Source organism: Canis lupus, chromosome 17, assembly GCF_003254725.2.
Source record: "Canis lupus dingo isolate Sandy chromosome 17, ASM325472v2, whole genome shotgun sequence".
In the NCBI taxonomy this organism is placed as follows: domain Eukaryota; kingdom Metazoa; phylum Chordata; class Mammalia; order Carnivora; family Canidae; genus Canis; species Canis lupus.
The window spans coordinates 6,575,161-6,589,551 of record NC_064259.1 but is presented as its reverse complement, the minus strand read 5'-3'; the positions used below and the strand labels follow the sequence as shown (position 1 = coordinate 6,589,551).

The 14,391-nt window shown below is 51.7% G+C and overlaps 2 protein-coding genes across 15 annotated transcripts in view; one reads left to right on the top strand and one right to left on the bottom strand.

Moving 5' to 3' along the window:
* The window catches only part of ADAM17 (ADAM metallopeptidase domain 17), a 49,609-nt gene extending 46,096 nt beyond the window's left edge, over window positions 1-3,513 (top strand). For all 6 annotated transcript variants that reach the window (XM_025454693.3, XM_035700658.2, XM_025454694.3 and 3 more), the window contains 2 exons: window positions 1,149-1,199; window positions 1,774-3,513. In XM_025454693.3, coding sequence (XP_025310478.1) covers window positions 1,149-1,199; window positions 1,774-2,124 — 402 coding nt within the window. In that variant the 3' untranslated portion in view covers window positions 2,125-3,513. The remainder of the gene's footprint in view (window positions 1-1,148; window positions 1,200-1,773) is intronic.
* A 112-nt stretch (window positions 3,514-3,625) lies between these two features.
* On the bottom strand, window positions 3,626-14,391 carry IAH1 (isoamyl acetate hydrolyzing esterase 1 (putative)). Of its 9 annotated transcripts, none has more exons than XM_025454704.3 (7): window positions 14,038-14,171; window positions 13,138-13,190; window positions 8,046-8,194; window positions 6,033-6,194; window positions 4,990-5,111; window positions 4,375-4,460; window positions 3,799-3,941 (listed from the first exon to the last, which is right to left on the bottom strand). In XM_025454704.3, the coding sequence occupies exons 1-6, from the start codon at window positions 14,116-14,118 to the stop codon at window positions 4,383-4,385; spliced, it is 645 nt and encodes a 214-aa protein (XP_025310489.1). In that variant the 5' UTR covers window positions 14,119-14,171; the 3' UTR covers window positions 3,799-3,941; window positions 4,375-4,382. The 9 variants fall into 9 exon arrangements, with proteins under 9 accessions (XP_025310487.1, XP_048951772.1, XP_025310492.1 ...); XM_025454703.3 differs by having other exon boundaries at window positions 3,802-3,941; window positions 4,343-4,460; XM_025454702.3 differs by lacking the exon at window positions 4,375-4,460 and having other exon boundaries at window positions 3,626-3,941; window positions 14,038-14,391.

The window sequence follows — 14,391 nt, the reverse complement described above, 5'->3', positions numbered from 1 at the left end:
ATGAGGTGCTCAGATCCTCCTGTCTGATAAGAGGGAGCATTCTTTATTATTCTCCTTCAAGATAAATAACAGCTAACAGGGTGAATAGGGCTTTCCCTAACGAACTCCACGTGATAGATAAACTTGGGGACTTAAAAAAAAACTCTTCTTATGACTCCATTCACCTTGCTTCGGTGGGAAAATGGGGATTTGTCTGCTGTAGGGATGAGAAATGGGACCCAGGCTTCCAGGCTTGTGCTTAGGCAATGTCCCCTCAGGGGAGCACTTGGAAGATTCCAGCACAGCTATCTCTGGAGTCGGTCTTGCCTGGGCCCTCTCACCGAGCAGCTGTTCCTCAGGGTGGTGAGCGCAGTGGGTGCGAGGAGGGCAATCTGGGGGGCAGCCCTGCTAAGGCAAAGTTGTGTTAGGGTGACATGGTCGAAGCTCTGACAGGTGGCCGACTGTGCCACCTGTTACTGTTTTTACCTGTGAGGCTGACCTACTTTGTTTTCGCTGAAAGTTACCATCGTGGACTGAGGCCTGACCCTTGGTTTTGGAGCAGAGCAGAGAGGAGGGAGGGTGGCGCCTCGTTGCTGACCACAGACTGTGTTATGGCATCTGGACTGGAAGCCAGGCCTGGGTTCTCAGGCTCCACCTGCTGCCTTGTCCATTGTCGTGTTCTCCTCGGGCAGGGGCCGGGGCAGCGGGTGGAACCACGTGTCCAGCCTTCTGCGGAAGTATGGTGTAGGGCCTTCAGGCTCAGTTCCTCTGGGAATTTGGGCCACAGGAACTCTGGAAACAGCTGAGTGTAGCGGCCATGGCGGGCTGGGGCATTTTGAGCCCAGGGCCAGGTGAGACTGCACGCAGCATCCCTATTCCCGGCAGCTGCCCTCGTGGTCTGACCCCTGAGCACACAGGGAGATGCCTTTGGGGAAGTCTCTCAGAAGAATTGCACTTCAGCATTTCTTGACTAGTTCCTTCTTGATTCCAAAACACTTGTGCGCTGGTGGGAGGACTCTGAGTCTGTGCAGGAAATTGTCCCCTACTGGAGCTGCTAACACATGCCACACTCCTGTTCTGAGGTGGTTCCTCACTCAGGAGGAGCCTAAAGGGAAAGAGTGTGTAACTGAATTGTCAGAATGACCTTTTCCTGTTCCTTTTCCTTCTAGGATAAGAAGCTGGATAAGCAGTATGAGTCTCTGTCTCTCTTCCACCCCAGCGTAAGTACTTGGGAAACGGTCACTGCCAGGCAGGCGCTCAGAGCCCCTGCTAGAGCCGGGGCCACTCCAGCAAGGGCCCACCCTGGCAGTAGGTACCCCCTGTCCCCAGCAAGGGCCACCCCAGCAGGGGGCTGGTGGCCTCTGTGGCTGCAGGGCTGCACCCTCTCTGCGGTAGTAGGTCCTTCCTGGCAGGAAGGATCTACGTGGGAACTCGGACGAGTTGTGTGGATGGATTTTTTTTTTTTTTTTTTTTTTTTTTTGGTGTGTGTGTGTGGATGGATTTAAACTCAAGGGTGGGTCGGCCTGCCCGCCCGCCCGCCCCCAGCCCCAAGTTAGCTGGTCTGCATTGACCTACATTAATGTTCTGAGAACTTTTCCTGTCTTCTGGGATCCTTACTTGATAGGATTGGGTCTTCAGGTGGCAAATTGTCAGGACCTGTGGGGTGTATGGGGGGGCCTCACCTCATGCTTTCCTTAGTGTGGGGGCAGTCATGGGGCCCGGAGCGGACCGCCTTTTGGCGGGGAAGGTTGGAGCTGCAAGACCTGGACCGCCTTTGGCTCCGTGTCTTTGCAGAACGTGGAGATGCTGAGCAGCATGGACTCGGCCTCGGTCCGCATCATCAAGCCCTTTCCTGCGCCCCAGACACCCGGCCGCCCGCAGCCCCTGCAGGCCGCCCCGGTCCCGCCGCCGATGCCTGCGGCGCCCAAACTGGAGCACCAGCGCATGGACACGATCCAGGAGGACCCCAGCACAGACTCGCACGTGGACGAGGACGGCTTTGAGAAGGACCCCTTCCCCAACAGCAGCACAGCCGCCAAGTCCTTTGAGGACCTCACGGGCCGTCCGGTCACGAGAAGCGAGAAGGCTGCGTCCTTCAAGCTGCAGCGTCAGAACCGCGTGGGCAGCAAGGAGACGGAGTGCTAGGCTGCAGCTCCCGAGCTCGGGCTTCGGTGCGCAGGGTTTTTGAACCGTGGGCTCGAAACCCCTGCGTCTATTTTGTGAAGATTTGGGAGAAATAAGGGACTTCCCAGCAGATGCTGGTCATGTGTTTGGACTCCTTTACACACACAAATTACTCCTTGTCCTTTGGAAGAGGTAAGGTGAATCTAGCTTATTTTGAGGCTTTCAGGTTTCATTTTTTTGTTTTGTTTCTAAAATATCCTTCAACCTGTGGTGCAAAAGCAGAAAATACAGCTGGATTAGGTCTTGAAATATTTACATTTTTGTAAATTAACCTTTTTATCGAGAACAGCACTGATTAAGGAGATGATCAGTTTTTTTTTTTTTTTTATATACACTGTAATGATCCGCTGACTATTGGGAGGCATTAGGCAGTTACTTGTGAGGACAACTGGAACACAGATTTTATTTTTTGCCTTCAGGTAAAGACAAAGGAGATAAACAGTTAACATATTCTAGAATGTGGGTTCTGTTTTCAGGCATTACCCAGAGCTTTCAGTAGCAGGGAGAATAACCCAGATTTATTCCTAAACTTAAATGTGTTAACTTTACACACACACACACAAAAAAAAAAAAAAAAGGTGTTAACTTTTTTTTTTTTTTCTCTCCAAATTCTAAGGTTAGCACTTCTAGGATTAAAACACAATCTAGCTTACAGATAGCCAAATTGAATTTACAGGATCTTGCCAAGTGATCAGGGCTCCAGTCTGCTGGGCAGTTTGTTTTCTATGTCTGGTACTCTCGCCGTGCTCTTGAAATGCTCCCTGTTCACCAAGCCTAAGCTGCTTCAGCGTGAGAGCATGGTTGCCTCCTTGGAGACACTAGCTAAGAGGGTGCGTGAGCGAGTTCTCCCCAAAGCACGGCTGGTTTTGAAAGGCCGACGGCTGTGCTGCGCAGGGAGGGAATGCAGCCTCTCCCTACATGGCTGGTTCCGAAAATCCCTTTGTAGTGACCCACAGGTGGACAGGTGTGTCGCTTCTTGCTTTAGGGCTTCAGGACTGTGTGCGTTTACTTTGTGAAGGATAAAAATTTATAGTTAAAAGCTCCCCCCACCCCAAGTAGTGAAATGTGCTCACAGCCAAAACATTGAGATAATTTGTAAACTTTGAGGGCAATTAACTGAATCTGTGACAAATCAAATCTTTTCTTCTAAGGACGTTTATTATGCAGATGCCTGTTACACTAATACTTGAACTTATCATGCCTTGTGGTGTTTGCTGTCTTAACTAGTCAATGATAGAGTAACACTTCTGGAATCTGATAGGTGAGTGGGTGTATGTGAGAGTGAACGGTTCCCAGCTCCATGTAAGAAAATCATTTTTTTTTTTATAAAATTATGACTTTTTAAACAAATACGTATTTACCTTATTTCCATTTATAGAGTTAACAAGCCGTCCAGGGTTTGCACTGATGACACCTGCGCCTAGTCAGATATCACCAGAACACAACAATCTGAGAGCTTCCCTAAAAATTCTAATGCTTTTATTAATCTTGGTGGGGGAGGTTCAGCGTTTTTTATTCCAAGGTCATGAGCAAAGGTCTGATCACTTATCTTTGTCACTTCTGGCAAGTTAATGGCCAGACTTGGTTTTCTGTGGTTAATGGTCCCCGTCTCCCAGAAGACTTAGTTCTGGTTTGGCTTCTGCTACGTCTCGCCAGTAAGGGAGCAGCAAAGGCAAGGAGGAGACTTTCTTCTCTATCAGAGGCCACAGGTGGGAGAACAAGAACTCATTTCCCTTTGGTGACAAGTGCAGTCCATCTGACAGATAGGACGAGAAGTCCTGCAAGGGAGGAGAGAAGTTAGCGCGCGCTACCGGCTGCGCAGCCCCCCCTGCTGCCCGGACGGACTGAGCTTCATGAACCGCCTACCATTCAGGGCCGGCCTGAGCCACCTTCCAGCTCATGAGATGGAAGAGGAGGCTGAACGAGTGAACACGGTGCACTGATGTCAACAAAAGCCCTGTCTGCTGGGCCCGGGGTGTCCCACTGCTGGACTCCCCCCGTCTGGGTAGGAGGCAGACGGAGCTTGTCCTGTCCGGTCCTGAGCTATAGCTGCCGGGTGCCCCGTGTCTACCCTTAGAGCTGCGGGGAGCAGCCAGCGGGCCAGCTCGTTCACAACTCTCCCAGACCAGGGGTCCCCAGGCCTCGGGGCTCCTCTCTGCCCCACTCCCTGCTCTAGAACCTTCAAGCGTTCTTTGTAAGAGCCCCTCATACAGTAGCGTTCAGTTCTCAAACTTCTCAGATGGACGCCAACCCAGACGAAGCCAGGACCCTGGATGCTGTCCTCTGCTGCTCCTGGCCTGGGAAACCACAGGAGGGCAAGGGCTGGGAGGGAGGCTGAAGTGCAGGTGTTGGTTTTGTGGGGGGAATTGCCCAGCGCGGGGGCCGCGGGAGCTGCTGGGGCCTGCGGAGGTGGAACTGCACGGGAAAGCCTCAGCCCTCCTGCCTCAGCTGTGCCTCGTGGTGGGGGCTGGTAGGGACCCACCACGAGGTCCTGCTTAAATCCGTCATTTTGCCTTTTAATGAGTTTTAAACCAACCCTCCCCCATATTATAAAAGAACTTGGCCTGAATGTCCTTAATAGGAACCATTTTTTGGCTCCTTTTGCTCTGTGCGGATTCCTGACCGTTTGAGGGGTGCCAGGGAAGGATGCCAGCTGCTGGGTGCAGCAGAGGAACCCGGTGGAGCCTCTGGGGGCTCCCCCCACCAACCTCAGCTTCCTGGTTTAACTGGTGAAAGGGATAACAGTCTCACCTACTCAGAGCCACAGACAGCCGGGTCACGTCTGTGTGATCCCACTCCCTCCGAGGACCAAGCCAGCCCCGGTACCTGTGTGTCCTCCTGCATCAGGGTCCACAGGTCAAGGACATCGATCCCACAGTCTTGGGCCACCTGGAGGCAGGCGCCTGCGTATTCACCAACAACCGAGTTCAGACGATTTAATTTGCAGCCTGTTGAGGAGAGAGTGCAGGCAGGTGACGGCGGGCCCTTGTGCAGGCCCGGTGACCTGGAGGCTTCTCCATCCACAGGCACGTACCTCATCTACGTAAGCGAAACGAGTCTCACGGAACAGTGCCTACTGTGTTCCAGACATTGTTCTTTCTATTCCGTTAAAGAAACCTAACTCGCTCGGTGTTGTGACCTACAATCTGGGAAGCACCAAGGAGCTCTAACTGGCACACCTCCGCTCACCTGGGCTGAGCACAAATGTTCTGGGAGGACAGACCTGCCACCCCACAAGCCATCATGAGGGCCCCCCACTAAGCTCTGAGCCAGCAACAGGGCGACTCATCCACTTCCTGTGACGGTGGGCAGAGCCCCTTCCTCCCTGTCCGTCCTCTTGAGGGTAAACCTGCCTACTTACCTCCGTGGGGAAACTGTATTTACAGGACAGCCGCCCTCCCTAGCCCGGCAGGCAGGAACCGGGGGCCAGGTCCTGGCTTAGCACCCAAGGTGCCTCCTGGCGTGGCTGGGCGGAGACTTGGTGTCGGCCAGCAGCCTGCTGCTGCAGAGCGGTGGCACAGGCAAGGCTGCGTGTGGACAGAAAAAGGGCACAGCAGCGGCCGAGGCACTTCCCGCTGCTGCAAAGTTGGGAGGACAGCCTGGTGCGTACCCAGGCAGGCGGCGGAGATGCTCGCTCAGCGTCCGCACGGCTCCTTCCAGGCCGGGGCCCGCCTCAGCCACAGTGAGGATCCCTCACCCGGGCCACACCTGCAGGGGTCCACATAACCCAAGCTCTGCCTTCTGGGCTTAATCTCCGTTGACAAAAAACAGCCCAATAAGGACGTGCAGGCCTCAGACCCTAGGCGCACAGACGGGAGTCTCTCCGACGCTGGCGCTCTGGCTGCTGGGCACGCTGCCGACATGCTTACCTTGCAGGAGGCACTCCTGCTCCCACGCAGCCTCCCCGAGTGGGGGCGGCGTGATGAGAACGATCCTGTCCTCAGGGACATCCACGGACTTCAGGTACTGCACCATGCTCTTTAGGTTCGCCACGTACTCGTTCAGGGGGATGTGCTGCTTGGGATTCTCATCTGTTGGGGAGTAACACGGATACCCCAGGTGCACACTTGTGACAGGTGACAACAGGAAGGTCAGTACGCACTCCAGGTCTGAGGCTCTGGAGGGCGCCTGGCGGCGGCGGCTTACCACCCAGGACCGCAGCGCTCGGCTGGTGCAGAGGGAAGCTGCCAGGTTCCGGCCTAGCCTGCGCCCTGGGGGACACGCTCGGCCTTCCCGTGCTGTGACTTCCTCACCGGGGAGGACGAGAGCTGGGTCTGCCTGACGGGGTCGTGAAGATCCATCGGCACAGCGTGGGAAGCAGCCGGCCAACACAGGTCAGCCGTGGCCCCATGCCCATCATGGTGACGGAGGCTTATTTCTAAATGGGCTCACGTGCAAGTGTACAAGAGCCACTGCAGGCGTGTGGCAAACAATCCACAGTACAATCCTAGGAGGAGACTAAAACCACTCTGATCCCACCACCCAGAAAACCGCTGGCAGCACATGGACGTACTTCTGGTCTTTTCCATATGATACGTATACTTTAAAAAACAAACTGGGATCATGCTGAAGATACATAACCACACTGGACTTTTTCATGTGACATTATATAGATTACAAGCGTTTCTGTGTCCACAGGTCCCTGAAACATGGCTAGTTGTCAGGGGACCAGCCTGACCACGCGGCGCCCTACCGTTTGCCGTGGCAGATGCCCTCACAGAAGCGTCTGCACCTCTGCGTGCTGCTTTACTGAGTGTCGGGCTGCTTCCAGGCGAGGCAAGCCCTCCGCTGCAGCCCTCAACTATCTTTCCAGACGGCAGCTTTCCCCACCGGCTGGAAGAGCGTGCCCATCTCACTTCACACTCAGTAGCTCCGAGCACGAGAGCTTAAGAAATAAGTTCCAATTTGAGTCTTTATGGTTTGACATATTTCATAAGCCTTATTTTTTCCTTTATGATTTCCTCCATTGCTTTTATGCTTGGAACCTGTTTCTTCCTTGTCTTAATTCTGATAAAAATTCACCTTTTGGGAGTTTCCTTACAGCTTTTGGTGTATGACATAAAGGGTCTCTGCTAACAGTCACGGTTCCTAGAATAGCTTTCTCAGCGACGGCGAGCACCCCTGGCTCTCCCTGCAGCCTCACCCGCGCCGTCCCCACCTGTGCCCAGGGCTTGCCGACTCTCCCGGTTACGCTGCGCCCGGGGCCCCCCTCGCAGGAGCAGGAGAGAGGGCAGGGCCCATGGCGGCCAGCCCTCCATCCTCAGGGGCAGCGCTTTCCAAAGGCAGGGACACAGCCCCACTTCATGCCTGTTTCTCAGCACCTGGAGGAAGTCCGTGCCCGGGCTGGGGTGGCATCCTGAGCTGCTCCCCCACAGGTGGTTCACCCCCTGCAAGGTGGGCGCCCTGCTGCCAGCTACCCCAACTAATGAGAAAAACATTCAAAACTCAGCACAACACTAATGGACCCTAGAAAACATTTTAAAGTGTTTGAGATCTTAGATCGGCCAATAACTCGGGTAGAAAGTAAGTCGGGAATAAGACCTGCTGACATTAAAGCCAGAAGAAATACAAATAAACTCTGGGAACTCTATAAATTTGGTAAGACTATCTATTGGGCAAGAAGTACACAGTTGAAGAAAGTTTGTAAGTTTGCTCTGACACAAAAACGGGCGCTTGGGGGCTCAGTCTAACCTAACCCATGGTTTCTGCCCAGGTTGTGACCTCAGGGTCATGAAATCGAGCCCCAGGTTGGGCTCCACGCTGGCTATGAAGTCTGCTCGCGGTTCGCTCTCCCCCCTGCCCTCCCACCCCTGTACACGTGCACTCGCTCACTCTCAAAACAAAGTTAAAAATGAAGTAGAAAAACCCAAGAATGCCTTTACCTTTCAGTGCACTGTCATTGGCACCGAAGAAAATTGTCACTGCTGCTGGGCGGTCCAGACTGTCCCCTTTCCTGATTAATCTCGGAAGGATGATTTTGGCCCATCTGGTATTGTAACCTGAAAATCCACGATTCAGAACATCACATTTTCTGAAATGGAGAATTTTTTAAAAAAAGATGAATTGTGGTCAAGGAATGGTTTCTAGTCCTCCCTGCAGTGAACCAACCCATGGTGTGTGCCCTCCAGGCCGTGGCACCTGCTGAGGTCAGGTGGCTCTGATGTGCTTTCACCTTTTTACAGTTTAAGTCACCTCTGCCCTCAACGTGAGGCTCGAAGCCACAGTCCCGAGATCGTGTCACAGGCTTTTTGGACTGAGCCAACCAGGTGCCCGAGGAGTTTCATTTGAGAAGAGCAGGCACAGAGTTGAACGTGCCGGCCTTAAATCTGTCCAAGACACAGGTCAAGCCCTTCCTTGACAGGAGTTCTGAGTAACTGAGCAAAGGGGCTGTCATTTTGTCTGCAGACTCACGCATGGGCGGCGAGGTCCCGTGACGTGGAGTTTGCAGCAGATGGGTGCTATGTGAGCAAGCATCGTGGGCAGAAGTCACCAGCAGCTGGAGCTCGGGGGTAACGATGGTTTGGGTCTGTACATGGAGTTTTGAGGCGTTTTTACAGACTAGTTTTTAAGAAGCATCTTAGGGTATGCAGCAAACCCAAAAGGAGGAAACAGTTCCCACACACTCCTGCCCCCGAGAGCGGCACATTTGTTGTGATAAACCTACAGTGACGTGTCATTATCAGTATTAGCCCACGGTTTTCAGTCCTTTTAGTTTTTTAAAAGATTTTGAGAGAACACTAGATGGGAGAGGGGCCAGAGGGCAGCGAGAAGCTGACTCCCTGCTGAGCAGGGAGCCCCACGTGGGGCTCAAGCCTGGGACTCCAGGATGAGGACCTGAGCTGAAGGCAGATGCTTCACCGACTGAGCCACCAGGCATGCCTGATTCAACAATTTTAGAAAATACAAAAAAAAAAAAAAAAAAATTTTAGAAAATACGTTGTTTTTCCTTCTTAAAAATATGTGGTTTGGGGGCACCCTCCCTCTCTCCCCGCTGCTTGTGCCCACGCACACTCTTAAATCTTAAAAAAAAAAACAACAAAAAAAACCAAACCTGTGGTTTGATTCCCAGTACCCTATGGTACAATGGAATCTTGGATCTTGACTGGTTGCCTGGGTTTGTGTCCCTGCTCCTTTACTTGGTGGTCAGGCCCCCTGCTGTTTGTAGATGCTTATAGTTGTCCATAATAAAATTAAGAAAACACCTCAGTACAATCTATGGTTAGCAAATTGACATGGTTCACTTTGGTATATAGTTCAAATTCCTACATAGGAGCAGAGAACCCAGGGCACCAACCAACAACTGCAGGCTACCAGGCCAGTCAACAGATGTGGAGACAAGAGGAAGGGACTTGGTTTGACATTACTCGAAAAGCTCTCAAAATTTATAAATCTTGGGGACAATAAAATTTAGCCACATTTTTTTTTTTTTAAAGATTTTATTTATTCAAGACAGAGAGAGAGAGAGAGAGGCAGAGACACAGGCAGAGGGAGAAGCAGGCTGCATGCAGGGAGCCCGACATGGGACTCGATCCCGGGTCTCTAGGATCATACCCCGGACTGAAGGCGGCGCCAAACTGCTGGCCATCGGGGCTGCCCATCCACATTTATTTCTAAGTGTGATGCTTGGGGTTTTTAATGCATAATGATTACAAAAAGCTGGCTAGCCACTTTAAAGACTCCCTTAATTTAAAAATGGAATACTGTGAGGTGCCTGGAGGGCTCTGTTGGTTAAGCATCTGACTCTTGACCTCAGCTCAGGTCTTGATCTCAGGGTCGTGGGTTCAAGCCCGCTTTGGGCTCCACACCCAGTGTAGAGCCTACTTAAAAAAAATTTTTTTTGACAAGAGGAGTTTGTTTCTTGTCCCTCCAATGGTTTACTCAGTGCAATGTTTTAAAAACCAGAAGGTGAGGTGGCTTCCTCCCTAAGGCCTTCATGATGTGGGAGGAGAGGGGAAAGGTCTGGAATCAGAGTGACCAGGGCCTAGATCTTGTTACCCTTGACTAGCAGATCAGGCTTTGGCCCTTAATTTCTGAGTTTCAGGCTCCCCAGCTATGAAAGCTGAACCTAATACCTTATCTGCTGGGCAGTGTGAAGATGAAAAGCAGCCATTACAGACTGAAAAAGAATCTCTATTATAAGGCTGTGAACCAGGAAAAAAGTGGGAATGAGGGAGGCTCAGGGTTCAAACTGCTGAGGTTCCCTTCTGAAAGGGGAGGCGATCAGAGTTGCTTCAGATTGAACAGTATCATCAATGTGCCCACCTTACTCCACAGCCTACAGAAACTGGCAAATTAAGACTGGCTTTTACTTAAATTCATGAATAACAAGTATTTAAGTTCAGATGAAAAGGGAACAGGTAAGAACAGAAAGATTCTTTGCCAAACGTCCAGCTCTCGGAGATTGCCTTCCAGAAACAATATAGATTATGCGGTTTTATAAACCGGGCAGAGGCTGATCTTTAAAAGCAAACAGCTTTTAAAAACTGAAAAGGGTGAATTTATTCTAACTTCTTCAAACCAAGTATTTTTGGTCAAAGAAATACTTTTTTTTTTTAGCCTTATCTCAGTAAGTGAATTTTAAAAGGCTTTACATAGATTTAAGAATTATTAAAATGGTTTTCTAATGCTAAAACTAAATGCTAAAAAGATGTCACTATAGGGCAGTGTATTTTAGATTTATTCCTATGCACATAGCAGTGTACAGAAGGGCAGTTACATGAAGCCCTCCTAACTTTAAAATGTGGAAATTGGGTTACATTTGACAGAGTTAGTCCACCTGAAACTAACACTGCATGTTAATTACACTTCAAAAAAAAAAGAAAAGAAAAGAAAAGAAAAAAACCCACCCCAAACCACTGTGAATCAGTTCAGGGCTGTGCCCACAGCTGAGGCTGACATCAAAAATCCACCCCGGGGGCACCTGGGTGGCTCAGTGCGTTGAGCTTCCTTCCGACTCTGGGTTTCCACTGGGGTCCTGATATGGGATTGTGAGATGGGCCCCAACCCCTCTCCACTCAGCAGGGTGCCTGCCTGGTCCTCCCCCTCTCCCCCCCCACTCGTACATTCTCTGAAATCAAGCTTTAAAAAGAAAATTCACCCTAAGTGTTCATACAGCTAAAGATGAAAACATCCACCAAAGGGGCAGAAAGAACCCAGGTCTGGCACTAAAAAAGGAGGGTGGAGTGGAATCCTCTGGAGTCTCCACCTCCCCTGCCAGTTGTGCCAACCACAGCTGGGTCCGCCCAGTGAAGAACAGAGGCTGTGGGGCTCCCTCTGCCAGGGGTCTGCTGCCCCAGCAAGGGATTTTAGTTCCTAATCCTTGGTCGAGTGTGCCCAGGAGAGGCGGGCACTCTGGGCCCGAGCCCTAAGGGGCTAGAGGTCACTGAGATGAAGCCTCTGTGGGGTGGGCCAGCAGCCACTCCGCTGCACGTTGGGTCTCAACAGGATGCCTGTCCGGAGTAGAGATGGGACCACACAGACCACACGCTGTCTCCAACTCTGTCTTGTAACTTTTCTCAATTCTAATTAAGCGGTCTTCTAGCAAGCATATTTGGAAACTGTCAATTCTCACCAGATTTTAGTATTAAAATGATTATTTATTAAACATTTGGTAAAAATTATGTGTGGGTAAACATCTGAAATGCCTGGTTTTCTGGGCCACTTGAATTATTTAGCTTTTCAGAAAAAGTAAACAGGCCAATTAAACAGTGGATTACTAAACATTAAAGCTACTATTCAAGGTACACTTGCAGGCGCCTTAGCAAGTTCACATTACATTTCCAGCCTCCCCAACAGGAGAGCAGGTGCCCTAATCATCTCCAGAGGCTCAGGACCACCGGCTCCAGAGCCGGGCCACCTGCCACTTCCTAGGTGTGTGACCTCCATCTTCTCAGCTCTAAACTGGGTCAGAGACTAACACGCTCTGTATTACAGGGTAGTTGTGAAGACTAAATGAGCCAATACACATGAAGCATTTCAGTTTCTGGCACATGGTAAGCACTCAGTAGAACTTAGCCATTATAATCCTCCCATTTTACAGAGGGAAAACTGAATGATAGTTTCATGTTCTAGATTAAGTCCATCTAAATAGGGAAAAACATTTGGGAACAGAAAAAGCTGGAAGGTCAAGTTTTTCATTTCTAGGTTAGGGGATAAACATGAAGGAGAAAGTGAAGATATTTTAAAACACATTTCACATTTGGAGATAACTGAAAATACATTTTCTTGGTGTATTAATTATACTGGTGAAGAAATTACCAAGTACTAATAAGATGGTAACACATCCAGCTTATTCCTTATAAAGGAGAAGACAAAACTCCTGATCAGTTTACTGATATTCCAAATACTTGTGTTTACTGTTTTTAATGTGGAAAACATTTCTAAATATTCTGTAACCTTTTGAATTGGGGCAGTTTCCAAAAATGATGCTAATTTTGGGTTATGAATATACATGGCTTTCTTTCGATTGAACTCCTTATGACTTGTTTAAATCATATCCACTGTTGGGGCGCCTGGGTGGCTTGGTGGCTCTGTGGTTGAGCGTCTGCCTTCAGCCCAGGGCGTGATCTTGGGGTCCCAGGGGCGAGTCCCATATCGGGCTCCCTGTGTGTAGCCTGTTTCTCCCTCTGCCTGTGTCTCCCATGAATAAATAAAATCTTAAAAAAAAATCATATGCACTGTAATAACTGGAAAAGAACTGGTCTTTAGATGAATACCGGTATCTGTTTGGCTCCAAACCTGGTATCCTTCCTACAACTTTTAGGGTTTGATTTCACATCCTGCAGAACTTCTGCTGAACCCTGAGTGCCTGTCCTTCCTTCTGGCCCCCAACCCTGTAGACACACTAACGAGCTCAGGCCAGCAAAGAAAGGAGGAATATACTGTTTGGAAGCGTATCATGCGCTCTTCCTCCTCTGAGAGGCAGTTACGGTTTCCATCAACAGTCTCGAGCGTCCACCCAGAAACTATTCTCACCTGACCAGCCTGTCAGCCAGGGACGCTCCCCATCCACCCTGCTGGAAAGAGAACTGAGAAAGGAAAAAAAAAGTCCGTTACTACTCATCCGTGTAATCCGCGCATTTTAGAAGCGGGGCGTTTTGGTCGGCGCCGGGTTTCCCTCCTGCTCCCGGACTTCCTGCCCCCTCATGTGCTGCCCTCACACGTCATTTCAGGAATTAACTGCAGCGCCCCCGCAGCAGCGCCCCGGGAAATCGGGGTGGGGGGGCGTCTTCTTTCCTACCAGCTGGGCCCCTCACCGGCATCTTACTGAGAACTAACAGTCATTTCTACTTAGAAAAGCCACTGAAATTCATACACACGAGACAACAATCAACTGTATGAGCAGTCGGGAAGCGAGGCCCGGGCCGTACATTTCCAGGATTCTCAAGGAATAAGGAAGTGAATCACAGGGCTCAGGGGGTGACGTTTTGAAACTATATGTTCCTATAAATTTGGGAAGCCCTTCCTTACTGCCCAGACACAGAAAATTGAGGAAATCATGTTTGAAAAGACAAAAAAAAAAAAAAAAAAATCCACCGCGGGAACAGCTCTGAGAGGTACTTGGTCGCCCCGAGGTCGAACGTGTCCTCCCCTCGGGCGGGCGGGCGGGCGGCAGCGGTCCCGGGGATTCGGCCGGCCACGTCCCCGCCCGCCCCTCGCCCGCCCCCGCCGCGCCCCCGCCGCGCCCCCGCGGGGCCCGAGCAACAGGGACGCCCTCCCCGCCCGCGGCTCCGAAGCGGCCCGGACGTCGCGGGGCAGGGGCAGGGGCAGGGCGCGGGCGCAGGGAGGTCGCAGCCAGCGAGCCGCCAGGTCCGCGGCCCTCGGGGGGCGCCGCCCAGAGGGGGACCCGGACGTGTGCGGACCGAGCGGCGGTACCTGGGTGATGGAGTCTCCGAAGAGCAACACCCGCGGCCAGAGCAGGGACGACCCGCCGCGCGCCGCCTCACACAGCGCCATGTCGCTTACCAGCGAGCGGCGGGGCCGGGCCGGATATCCGGGCGGGGCGGGGGGCGGGGCGGCACCCGAACGGTCCGTCGCCCTCCTGTCGCCCGTGGGGTGCCTGACGCCGCACCCCCGGGGCTCCTCGAGCTCGACTCTTTGGCGACCCACCGGTCACTTTTAACACCTGCCGTTGCCCCTTGGAAAGCTCCTTTTTGTCCGTTTACAAAACGCGCTCTGCTGGTTGGTTCATCCCGGCGGTCGGGGGCGGGGCGCCCGCGGCCCCTCCCG

Coding starts and splice junctions, on each gene's coding strand:
- IAH1 (XM_025454702.3), bottom strand. CDS start 14,118: ATGGCGCTGTGTGAGGCGGCGCGCGGCGGGTCGTCCCTGCTCTGGCCG. Junction 13,191..14,037: donor TCGGAGACTCCATCACCCAG/GTACCGCCGCTC, acceptor TTCCTTTCTCAG/TTCTCTTTCCAGCAGGGTGG. Junction 5,112..6,032: donor GCAGGAGTGCCTCCTGCAAG/GTAAGCATGTCG, acceptor TCTCCTCAACAG/GCTGCAAATTAAATCGTCTG.